At 45.2% G+C, this 13,249-nt stretch overlaps 1 protein-coding gene across 1 annotated transcript; it reads right to left on the minus strand.

Moving 5' to 3' along the window:
- Positions 1-8,329: 8,329 nt before the first annotated feature.
- LOC147430106 (uncharacterized) lies at positions 8,330-10,456 on the minus strand. The gene is made up of 3 exons (XM_086496270.1): positions 10,231-10,456; positions 9,178-10,126; positions 8,330-8,937 (listed from the first exon to the last, which is right to left on the minus strand). Exons 1-2 carry the CDS (start codon positions 10,410-10,412, stop codon positions 9,181-9,183), a joined length of 1,128 nt encoding a protein of 375 aa, XP_086352396.1. The 5' UTR covers positions 10,413-10,456; the 3' UTR covers positions 8,330-8,937; positions 9,178-9,180.
- Positions 10,457-13,249: the final 2,793 nt, after the last annotated feature.

A 13,249-nucleotide genomic window follows, 5' to 3' on the forward strand; every position in this document is an offset into this window, starting at 1 on the left:
AAGTGCCCTGATACGGCACAGAAAGAACAGCATGATAAAAACGACGACAGGTCTGAGAGTTCGAGAGCAGCTGAGGAATGTGGCAAAAAAGGCAGATAGAAAAGCAGAACTGGTACCACATGGCGTGGGACCTGCACCGAATCTAATGAATGAAAGTACAAACTTTGCCGCTTTTTTTTGGGGCAAAGCGAAGGATCAGGAAGCTCTTTTGAAGGAGCCAAGGCCAACTTCTTTTCACTTGGAATTGGCGGCTCGATTTGGAACTACGCCCGACAGACTGACGCCACAGGCGGAGGTAGTTCGACTGGCACCCGGATGGGATGTTGCCATTACACCGAGCATTGGCAAACTTCGTTTGCAATGACAGGGGTGTTCAGAGCACGTGAGTGACGTTCTACTCGGGATCCCTTGGTACCACAAGAACTACGCCGTGGTTGACTACGGGGCCGAGAAAGCGACTTTGATAAATGAAGGGCTTAGAGATTGTACTTGATGAACTTCAGTTTTCTTACTCATTCTCTTGGGAGAACTGAACGATGGATAAAGGTTGAAATATGTTTTGACCTGAAGAAAAGAACGCCAAGATTTTTTTTTCTCCACGCTCATGCCGATTGCTTTTGAGAGGGCCTGAAGATCATACCATTGATCTGATATCTGGAAGCACGCCACCGAATCGGCCACCTTATCGTGTGAGCCGAGTACAGAATGAAAAGATTATGAACTCAGTGAAAGACCTCTTGGAAAAGGGTCTTGTCCAGCCTAGTACTTCACCGTATTGCTCTCCAGTGTTGTTGGTTTTGAAGAAAGACGGATCTTGGAGAATGTGTATCGATTATAGCACTCTCAACGAAATCACCATCAAGAACAGATTTCCGATTCCTAGGATCGATGATATACTCGACAGGTTACAGGGATCCTTGTGCTTTAGCAGGATTGACTTGAAGAGTGGATACCATCAGATCAGGATAGCGCCAGGAGATGTCTACAAGACAGCTTTTCGGACGACTTTTGGATTATTTGAGTTTTTGGTGATGCCTTTTGGCTTAACCAATGCTCCTGCGACATTTAACCGGATGATGGACAGGATTTTTCGAGAGTACAGGCTATTTGTTGGCACTTTCTTTGACGACATCATTGTTTTCTCCAAAAATGAGGCAGAACACAGAGATCATCTGCTTCAAGTCTTTCAGGCATTACGAGATCACACATTAGTGATTAATGCTACGAAAAGTGGATTTTTCCTACCAGAGATACATTTTTTGGGACACATTGTGTCAACAGCAGGAGTGCAAATGAACCCGGCCAAGATAGAGACTATCCGTGATTGGCCCGATTTGAGGAATGTCCATGAAGCTAGAAGCTTCTTGGGACTGTGTTCGTACTACAGGCGGTTCATACGAAAGTTTGCAGAGGTTGCTTCCCCTTTGCATACCTTGACACAGAAAGGAATACCTTTTTCGTGGGGACCCACAGAGGTGACTGCCTTTCAGACATTGACTGTGAAATTGACTACGGGACCTATTTTGACTTTGCCGGACTTGCAGAAGTCATTTGAAGTATAGCGTGATGCTTGTGGTCGTAGTCTGGGTACGGTCTTGATGCAAGAAGGCCATGTCATAGCTTACGAGAGCCGTTTGTTCTCTAGGCCGGAGATGACAGCACAGATCTATGGGAAAGAGCTTTTGGCGGTTATCCACGCTCTTACTCAGTGGCGGCATTACCTACTCGGAGCGGATTTTACTGTCTTTACAAACCATCAGAGTTTGCGCTACTTCTTGTCACAGAAGCAGCTTTCGGAAAAGCAGATGCGGTGGGTGAACATCTTGTCACAGTTCCACTTCCAGATTGTCCATGTGCAGGGACAAAAGAATGTGGTGGCAGATGCTTTGTCTCGGAAACCGTTGGTTCTGGCTATTTCCGCGATACATCATAGGAGCTTCGAGGATATGGTCGATCAGTGTGCCACAGATACAGGTTTTGCAGATATTTTCACACGGATACGGGATGGGGAGACAGTAGCTGGATACACCCTTCGGGAAGGCTACTTGATGAAAAAGACTATGTTGTGAGTTACACAGCCGTTGAGGGAAAAGGTTATGACTGATTGCCACTGTCCACCTTTTACGGGTCACCGCGGCATTGCTACCACCATGAAAGGGGTAGAGAGAGATTTCTTTTGGCGGAGACTGAAGAAGGATGTGGAAGAGTTTGTGCGCAGTTGCTTGGTATGCCAGAAGGTCAAGTTTGACAGGCATAAGGCACAGGGATTGTTACAGCCTTTACCCATACCCACCCGCCCCTGGGAAAATATTGAAATGGATTTCATTTTTTTTTAATCTCCCGAGAATACAGAATGATCACGATGATTTTCCGATTACATGGCACGCCTGAGACGATTGTCTCCGACAGAGACCCCAGATTTATGAGTTTGTTTTGGAAGGCAATTTGGGAGAACATTGGCACGCGGTTGCAGTTCTCGTCATCGTTCCACTTGTAGACTGACGGGCAATCTGAGATTGCCAATTCAGTGATTTTAGATTTATTGAAGTCTTGTATCTCGCATCAGAAGACTCAATGGAAAAAGAACTTACCTTTGGTGGAAATTGCCTACAATAACACGATACACTCTTCGACGGGGAAGACGCCATGAGAGATTGTTGAAACTGCTGCGAAGGTTCCATCCTTCCTGAGCACGAAAGATTAGAAATTTGAAGTGGATGAATATTCGCAAGATTTGGATACGGCTTTTGCCAAGGTTCGCGAGACTTTACAGAAGTCTCAAGAACGACAGAAAAAGGCAGCGGATTGCCATCGTCGCGACTGGAAACTGAAGGAGGATGATTGGGTGCTCTTACTTTTGAGAAGGCACGCCTAAGAAAGAAAAAGGGAAAGGAGCGGCTTTTTCCAAAGCTTAGTATGTGATACTACGGACCTTTCCAAATTACTGACAAGATAAATGATGTCTCCTTCCGATTGGAATTGCCAGATACTTGGAGGATTCACAATGCATTGCATGTGAGTCTCTTGAAACCTTTTAGAGGTGATGTGCCTGATGAGCAACCCAAAGTGGAAGAAAACGAGGAGATCCTTGTTCCTGAACAGATTTTGGCACATAATGATACGAAGAAAGGTAAAGTCCGAAGGCGGTTCTTGGTTAAGTTCAAGAACTTTCCTGCATTTGATGCGAAGTGGATGGAGGAGGAGGACCTAGCAGATACTCCTCGGATTGTGAAACTTTACCTCGATGTTTTGGTTTAGCATAGTCTACTCCAAACGGAACCCAGAATTCAGCTTGGCCGGAGATCTGGTGCAGTGGGATGCACAAGAGGGGAGTCACTCCACTCCTTTGTCAACAGATGCCTCGATTTTGATACTAAAGTCACTGATGTCTCTTTGAGCTTCAGGGATACTGAGAGCTGACAGTATTCTGTTGGATGACTTTATGAAATGGAATTCCTGATTATGATACTGATTTGTTCTTGACTTCTTGTGAGTGCAGGAACTGATAGCCGAAATGACTGCAGCATTTTGGTCTGATTGATCTCGAATAGACATGGTTGCAATAGGGGTTAGTCAATCGGACATCGATGAGGTCCCGATTGGACCTAGATGTGATTGCTAGCTACATTGCCGATAAATCATGGTCTAAGATCCGAATGAATGTTGAATGTCATGTGATGTCCTGTGATGTCTGGTGATGTCCTGTGATGTCGTGTGATGTGACTGTCGATTTTGTACATGTGCTAGATGTGCGTTCCTAGTACGTAGGTACTAACAGTCAGTGTCTGCTAAGACGGTTTATGGCTTTTGTCGGTTTTGCAGGCGTAATCGCGGTCGATTACAATGCTTTCAAGAGGGGGGTATGTCACAAAGTGATGACGTGGCGGACAGCAGAAACCCTAATTTCTGCCAGAAACCCTAAAATTCCTGCAAACCCTAATTTTTACCAAAAACCCTAAATTTCGGAAATCGTGGAGGCGGATTATTTAAAAAAAATAAAAAAAATTTGAAAAATGATGAGCGACGCGAATTTTGCTTTTGCTTTTTTTTTTATAAAAAAGGAGAAAAGACTCTAAGAGAGAGAGAGAACTGATGCTTTTGATTTTAAAAGCTTTTGGGGCTCTGCTTTTGGGCATCCCTTGTAACCTTTAAATTAGTGGTGAGGGCCTCACTTCTCAGAGCATCTGGACGCAGAGTCTGAGAGTGAAACCCTAACCGCTCTCTTGTACTTTGATGATTGATTAATACAAAAAGAAATACCAAAAGGGGCGCCAGTCTTTGGGGCCAATATCTCTGGGCACGGAACTCCGCCGGGCCAGTGCAAATCTATTGTGATCTGTGAATTGTTTTGAAGTGGTTATTTGGTGCTGTCGCGGTTGATTCTTGACTTGGAGTGTCCAAGTTTGTTACAATACGACTACTGAAAGAGAAGCCCTCGGAATGGTTTTTAGCGCTACGAAGTAGAAGTATAATCAGGAGAGTAGGATGGAGATGAGATAGAGATGTCCTTGCTCTCGTCTAGCAAAGAGAGCGCTTTTTCCTGGCCTTTCCTTGGAGTAGGCCGTTCATTCCGATCCGAAGATCCTTTGTGCACCTCGGCACGTTCTTCTTCTCTTTCCTCCTGTGGTCTCACGCCAACAGTGTGGTCTGGATGCCTGGCTGCATCGGTTCCATTCGTTTTCTTCATTCCGCCCAAGAGCTTTTGGACATCTGGCAATAGTAAGATTTGTTGCAAATCCGCAAGCTGAGCTTGCACTTGTTGAAGCTCCTCTTCAACGCTTCTCCCTTGGCCCGACATGGTTCTTCCCGTTCTTCCCGGAATCGTCCTTCTTTGCAGAGAAAGAGAGGAGTCCGAGCTCTGATACCACTGTCACAAAACGGAAGCGTACACGAGCACTTAGAAATCTGAAAAATAAAATACTTTGCAAAGGTGAGAGAAGGGAGAAGATCGACACAGTATTGGGGACCAGAAGATGGGCTGGTCCCCCCCCCGTCAAAAGTATTCTTTATTCAGGGAGAATTCTTATACAAGCACGAGAACCCGAGGAAACCCCTCCGTTCTGTAATCTTAGACCCGAAGGTCGTGCTTTCCCGTAAAGGGCTTGGGCACAAGGCCGTTCCTTCCGGTGAGGGACTTAGGTACGAAGCCGTACTTTCTCGTTAGGGACTTAGGCGTGATGCCGTACTTCCCGTGAAGGGCTTTCTCGTAAGACGGGAGATTCCTGCAAAACAAACCACACAAAGCAATAATTCTCAATGCGTATCAACACCTTATACCTGTCGCTCCTTGCTCGGAAAAGCGACCTCCGTACTCAGTCCGTCACACGAACACTTGCAATTTCCGTCGCCAACACTTGCTCCAGAATCCCAGCATTAGCTTCTTCTGCTGTCTCTGGCGTGTCCCAGAAACTGAACGCTAGCTGCTACTTTATAGGGCCTGGCACCCGGCGGGAATAGAGGCCGAAAAAGCAGAACCCTGGCGCCCTAGAGACAGGAGAGAGAAAGATCGTTGAATCAGCCCCCCCCCTGCGTAGCGTTTTGGCGCTGGCTTTTAAAAAAAAAGAAGATCCTTGCTTTATTTTATTATAATAGGGCTTGTCACTTAAAAGTGGCCGGCCACTTTATAAAATAAAGTGTGAACCTGTTCAAACTTTAAAAACTCACTGAGTTAGTGAAAATAATGCTACACGAACACATTCCAGGCGTCCCCGGGTGCAAAATATGGCACAGATGCAATGCAGACACAGACTCCTTGCGGGAAAACATCTGCCCTCCCGCGAATGTTCCTGCTTTTCGTAAAAAGCTTCATTGAACCCATCTTTATTCTTGTGCTTGCGTTCTTACGCGTATTTTCTTACTCAGTTCAGATTTCCTCCTTAGCCTACGGGATGCCCCCTTACTGATGCACCCGTCACCCATCATGTGACGCATCAGGAGCACTCGTAACCTAGCCCTTTCCACCAAACTTACGGAAACTCCTTCGCGATGTTTACCGTCACCCATCAAATGACACATCAGAGTTGTCCGTTCTTGATGGCAATTCCTGTAGCTACAATCTTTTAACAGTTCTTAGTGCACACAATAAAATATCCTAAAAAAGAGATTAATCATTAAAAAATAAGAAAATAGTCCAATTAGCAACAGTGAGGAAGCTTTCTGCTGTTTTCAATGGATGTGAAGTGAGGGTTTCTTGCACCAAATGAAACCTTTTGAAATACACTTATAGCATGCTATACTCAGCAAATCTTGTCCATAGTTAGGAGCTGTTGTTGAAATGTCTTGCCTTGAGGTTCCTTGATCATGAAAGCACAAAATAATCATCATGATTTTCCTATCCAAGATGTTGACACTTGAACGTGTGCATGGCAAGATATGCTCATCATAGTTGTGGCAAGGAAGTGTTTCAATGCAAATTGAAGGTTTCTTGCCAGGATATCAAGTCTCTTGGAATGCACTTATTAGGAGGATACGTCCAGTAAGGACTGGTTTCTAGTCAGGTGCTATTGTAGAAACTTGTCTTGCTTGGTGGTGCTTTGGTCAACATGTAAGCCAAATGGGGCGTCTTCATAAAAGCACAAAATGCTTTCATGAGCTTCCATCCCGGATGTCGTGGGAGTGTGTTTATTATAGGACATGCTCAACATAGCTGTGACGAGGAGTCGTTTTGAGCAGATGCTAAGTGAGGGTTGCTTGCAAAGATGTCTGACGGTTTTCCAAGGACAGCGCTTGACAAGGTCACTCTCAAAACTGTTTACCACACTGCTTGAGTGCTCGTCTTAACCACAAACTCCCCAAATGCTATTGGAATATCTGCTCGCTTAATTGTTGAAGTAAATCACACTATCCATATTCATGAGGACGTAGCATTTGACATACATGTCGACGAAGGCACTGCCAAGCAAGACATGTTTCTACAGCATCCTTGACTACAAGCTAGCCCTTGTCAATCATATCCTTTAAGGGAATTCTATAATAGAATCAGCAAAATGTTGTAACAATTTTATTACATATGGGGAGGAACATTCATTGCAAAGCTCAAAATTTTCCCAACACCAGCTTTGGTTTAGAATGCTATCTTTTGGCAATGTCAAACTTGTTGGCATGGATATTTTGGGTAAATATCAGGTAAAGAAGCGATATTACAAAAGCACAATACTCTCATAATGTTTTTTTGAAGTGTCAAAGCTGGCCTACTAATTAGGAAGGGTGTGACTTTCATACACAGCTAGTGAAATATTGTCAAACTTGCTCCAGCACGATCTGCTTATTTAGAAGAGTGCTAGGGATATCTAAAAAACATGTCAGCTCTCTATAGATGGGATGCTCTAGACTAACAACAAGGAAGCACTAGACAATGTGGGGATGCAGCTAGATGATCTTGTTTTGATTTTATAAAACACAAGACTACTGTTGCTCCACCACATTGAGGGGTCTGAGCAAAGAGTGTTTCTTTGTGGAGCTATATATGGGTGGAGCTGGAGGCTGGGCTAGATAAAGAGGTTCCTTGCTTTTTGCTCTCCCTCTTAGCATGCTTAGAAAGTGTAACACTTAATAGCATAGAAGCAACTAAAAGCATCCAACACCATAGAAACTTTGTTAGACTAAGCGTGCTAGGACAAGGTATTGAGATTAGTGGGTTTCAACAAACGATCATAACTGCCTAAAAAGAAAGAGATTAAAATAGGGGCATGGGTGAAAGGTCAAAAACTTCTTGTTTCCTTTGTATAAAAAAGAGATTTGTGAAAGAAAACCTTGTGTTCCCTACGTAAAACACTGCTGTTTTCTTTATTGCTTTTTGCCATAGCATCCAACATCATCAGCTTATAACAGGGAGGGACTGCTTATCTAGCTAGGAGCAGCTGACCATTGACTGATGCCACCAATCCCCTGCCCAAGTGAACTTAGTTAGGTGAGGGATCCCGCCCTGGCCCCTCATAGAAGACAGTGATGTCACTATGGGAGTTCTTTTGAAAGCGTGAACAGTCACTAACGCCAGCATCAACACTGACATTCAGCCAATTCACAGTTGCAGCAGACACTTGACTCATGAAAACCGTCAAACAATACTTCTCAACCATTAGAGGGAAAACTTAAAGAATAGAACTAGCACAACAAAGTTCTCTTCCTTCACATATAGCTTCCAAAATATGTAGGTAGATGTTGACAGCAAGCACCTGAGATTTCCATTAGGTATATACCAGCAACACCAAGTGGCCATCAAATTAGCAAGGAAAGGACAAAGGTCCTTATCAGCTAGCACAAAGCATTAACAGGCAATGGTGAACACAAACACTGAACGCCAATAGCTCGAAGAGACGAGGTCTCACACTGCTGCTGCAAGTCACTAAATGATATAACCACAAATTCGAAAGAAAAGGTCTCTTTGAGTCAGTGCATCATTTGCAGCCCAAATGAAGCAGCAAACAAGATGCTCCTTTAACTAACTATCTATACCATCATTAGCTTAAACCTGGAGTAGATCAAAAAGTGATCCCATTGCAAGGTTCGATCGGTTACATAGGAGCTTCTTACACTTGTGAGGCAAGAATAAAACCACTGCAGCAATCTAAGAACACTTGCTAAAAGGGACGTATTACACATTGACATTGTGTTTGTAGGCCACCTTGTCCAAGAAAGCACGGGATAAATTAATTAAGTCACTGTGATTTTTCAGAGACCACCTGCTCTAGGACAAGATGAAACATGAATTGGTGACCACTTCACATTGGAAGGTTAAATGATTGCTGACTCTCTGCAGGTACAGCAACATCAGAGGTAGGCTCATGGACTTCTAAGGTTTGTGGCAGGTAAACCACGAGACAGTTGGAGCAGAGAAAGGCACAGGAATAGCACTGGGCTGCTACTTTTGCTACCGCATTTGCTTCCACTGTCTTTGGACGCACCCAATTCATCCATTCCGCCCACCATATTGAGAAGCTGTGCAGGGAGGATTCATAAGCTCAATAAGCTTGGAGGCTTTATGACCAAAACACAGCAAGTTGACACCTTATGTGATCCTTTGAACAAACCAGATGCAGTTAACAATGTGTGATTTACCACACACTTAAACATACAAAGTGTATTAAGGAGCCTTTTCGAATTGATGTGAGCATCACAACAATCATTGATCATTAATAACTAAAACATCAAAGAAAGGCTCCACAGAAGCAAAATCACCTTTCAAACCGTCACCATCTGAAGTCTTTTGGGAGGTGGTGGCATTATAAACCCCTCACCATCAACTTCAGTCCCTGGACCATCACTTACCTGCTCCCACTCCAACCCACGCATGGTGAGCCACCTGGTGAAGGGTGCAAGATCTTGACCTCTTGCATTCCATACAGGATGCGTCTGGCTTGGCAGATGGGGTAGCACGAACTTGGCATAGCTCGCTACATACCCTGGGCTATCTGTAGAGGTTGCAAGGTTGAAGTCTCCAACCCTGCTGCCAGCATCATGCGTGCCGATCGTGTATCCCTCAAGACCTACTGGAATAATTGGAGATCCACTAGACCCCTCCACTGTGCTGCTCTTCTTCTTCAGCTTACCTGCCTCAACTCCAATCAACACACCTGGCGAGCACAACAACTGGCCTTCAAGGAAGTCGCCGAATGTGGCCTCCAGCAACCGGTAGAGCTCGTTTGGATCCGATGATGCACACTTGTAGGTGTGTGCTATCCCGTAGTCTCCTGTTCTTTCTAGGAGCTCTTCATAGGCATGGTTTAAGAAATACTCAATGCACGGATAGCCAAAGGTGGCAACATATGGCTGTGCACCCTCCTGCAACACCTCCGTGGGAGAGCATGGCAAAAGAAAAGCTGTGTCGTCTGCATCGACAATTCGAAAACACGCAAAATCCTCCTTGTCATCGTATGCCAACGCAAGTGGCTCTTTGCTCATCCCAACACCATGTTCTTCGAAATCCTTTGGCTTCACCAAGGAGCCAAAGCAACCAACCCCAGACACCCAATTCAACTTGAAATCTGCTTCACTATAATGGATCCCAAACTTCTCCTTGTAGCAATGGCCTGCCGTGTAAGAAATTGCCTCTTTTCCTAAGCCAAAAGGAGGGGTGGCCACCCAGGATGTAAAAACTGTGTATGCACTTTCTGTTTTCAATTGGCTTCTAAATACAGAATCAAGAAGGATCTGCATGCCTAGCCTAGGGTTAATAAAAATTGGCTTTGAAGGACTCCCTGGCCCTGGCTCAGTGTTGATGACGACCACCACCTCACCTTTTCCTCCTCTAGATCTTTCCTTGACTTCAAAGTCTCGTCCACACAAGCTTTTTCTGCTACAATACCTTTGGGAGGTCTCAAATCACCTACAACTACATGACGTCGCTTCACCTCACTGGCCTGATTGGAAAAGGGAAATGTAGCTTGAAGCTCATGCAGGGCAAGTTGGTCCATGGCGTGTCTAACTAAGAGAAGAAGAACCAAAAAGTAGAGAGAGAGAGAGAGAGAGAGAGAGAGAGAGTGTGTGTGTCTCTGAGGGAGGGAGAGAGAGAGAGAGTGGGTTTCAAGCCGTTTTTTTTTCCCAAAAAACAAAAGCTTCACAAAAGATACGCGCTGATGTTTTTGAGTACCCACATCTTGATATTACTGTTTACTTGGTGAGCCAAAGGTCCTTTTTGCACTCTTTGAGCCCACGATTGACCAAGTGGCACATCTACAATGTAGGAAGCAGTTAATAAAAGCATGTTATCGAAACTTGGTAAAAGAAAAAAGAAGAAATCGGCCCCAACACAGCCGCACGCCTGGGAAAAGCTTGCAAGCGCAGAACCTTGTGCGTCTGATTGATTGACACATTAGAGATGCCAGACATGCCATCCAGACATGCCATCGGATGTAGACTAATTGATCTTTGTGAATGAGGTATAGGCTATTGCAGACAAACGCCGGCAGATGTGGTTGGTTCGGTGTCTGTCTGCAACAATGTGGCCATGCTTGGGTAGGAGATGTGCAGCACAGCAGCACATATAGGAGATGTGCCAAATGCCTGAAGAGGTGTGTTAGTCAGGGACTGAAGAAACATTATGCTTGGCACTGCCTTGGTTGACATGTATGCCAAATGTGTTTGGCCAGGAAACCCATGGTTGTTTTCAGCAGATGCGAAGCAAGGATATCGCTCCAGATGAAATCACCTATGCTTTCAACTTTAAGGCATGGTGCACTGCGCAAGAATCTGATATGAGCAACAAATTCATGAGGATATTGTTAGTCAAGGGGGCTGTTAGCGAAAGGAGTTGTGCTTGGCATTACCTTGGTCAACATCTTATAGAAGAAGCTGTGGATTGTTTTTAGTTGATGGGAAGCGAGTACCTCCCTCCAGATGCAATCATCTATACTTGCATCTTGAAGGCATGTGGCAATTTCGAAGACGTTGAGATGGGCAATAGAACTCACGATGATAGTGTTAGTCAGGGGCTGTCGACAAAAAGCTATGCTTGGCACTCCCTTGGCCAACATGTATGTCAAACGTGGCAGGGCAGGAAGCTTGGGGTGTTTTCAACCGATGTGAAGCGAGGGCATCCCTCCAGATACAATCATCTATGCTTTCCTCTTAATGGCATGTGCCTCTTCCTTGGTTGATATGTATGTACGGAATGTCTTCTCTTGAATGCAATAATTGCGGGATACAGGAGCTCTGGCTGGCTGTTTTTAGGATGCAAAGCGAGGTCACTTCTCTTGATGTAATCACCTCTGTTTGCATCTTGAAAGCATGTGGCACTACGTAGGACTCCGATATGAGCAATAATGATATTGTTAAACAGGAGTTTTGTGCTTGGCACTGCCTTGATGGACATGTATGCCGGATGTGACGTGCTTGAGAAAACACAAAAAGTGCTCTGTCAAGAATGTCATTTCTTGGAACATGCTGATTGCGGGATATACTCAACAGCGGCGGCAGGGTCAGGAAGCTCTAGGCCGTCAAAAAAACCTGTTATGCTTGGCATTGCCTTGGTCGACATGTATGCCAAATGTTGCACGGCCAGCAAGCCCTAGGACTTTACATTCCAAATCAGCAGCTCCTCCGTTGTTCAGGCTGCAGCCTCATTCACTCGGCAAGCACCCGCAATCCCTTTGAACCCCCTTCAAAATTGCTTTTCCTACATACGCTTCATAAGCTTCTTTGTTGTTCAGCGCTGCAGTCTCACACGCTCGGCATGCACCTTCAAGCCCTTTCAACCCCCTTTAAAATTAAAACCAGGATCACGGCCTTCCATGGTGGAGCTACCCTCTCAATGTTAGGAAACTTTGCCCATCAAAAAGTAGTCCACTTCAGTTGATTATGAGGATATTATACCTTCATTCCTCTAGCACAAAAATAGTGACGTCTGCATGGTCTCAGATGGCACAAGATGGATGGCCGAGCACTCCGTGCATGCAGCATTGGGTACGCATCGATGACCGAGATCTGCGAGCGCCTTTGAGTTTGCACAAGAGCCATTGATCCCATGGTTGGGACCCCGTGTCACTTAAAGCTGAGGAGAGGATCCTATGTTTCACTTTGTGAGAACTCCTAGAGGGTCGTGATAGTTGCTATTTTCAAAAATAGCAAGTACTAAAGATCTAGGAGGCGAAGTGTCTCGTTTCCTTCTCTTGCAAGCTTCGAGTAGCTCTCGAATGCTCTCGTCCTCTCCTCTCGCAATGGTGTCGCTCTCCCCTTCTCACACTGACGTGACCGAGCTCTGTTGCAACACACTCCCTTCCCCTTCTTTGACTTTGTGAGCGAGGAGTGACTGCAACAATCTCTCTCTCTCTCTCTCTCTCTCTCTCTCTCTCTCTCTCTCTCTCTCTCTCTCATGGTGGCTAAGGTAGCGAGGCTGCAGCCTGCAAGAGGAGGCGAGCAAGGTTGCATGACCCCCCCCCCCCCCCCCCCCTCTCTCTCTCTCTCTCTCTCTCTCTCTCTCTCTCTCTCTCTTCGTCATCAAATAGATCTTCAAGGTCTCTTGGGATAGCTTCCTACGACGTTAAAACTCTCTTCTTCTTCTTCTTCTTCTTCTTCTTCTCTCTCTCTCTCTCTCTCTCTCTCTCTCTCTCTCTCTCTCTCTCTCTCTCTCTCTCTCTCTCTCTCTCTCTCTCTCTCTCTCTCTCTCTCTCTCTCTCTCTCTCTCTCTCTATGTGGCACGCGATGGTGCTACCCTTCGCTGTCTCTTTCGATGCTTGGAGTCGTCGCCTTCGACAGCTGGCAAGGCTTTTTAAAAATGCCACGCGAGTGACATTTCTTAATATTTATTATTACT

Source organism: Adiantum capillus-veneris, chromosome 22, assembly GCF_014529385.1.
Source record: "Adiantum capillus-veneris isolate H3 chromosome 22, ASM1452938v2, whole genome shotgun sequence".
In the NCBI taxonomy this organism is placed as follows: Eukaryota; Viridiplantae; Streptophyta; class Polypodiopsida; order Polypodiales; family Pteridaceae; genus Adiantum; species Adiantum capillus-veneris.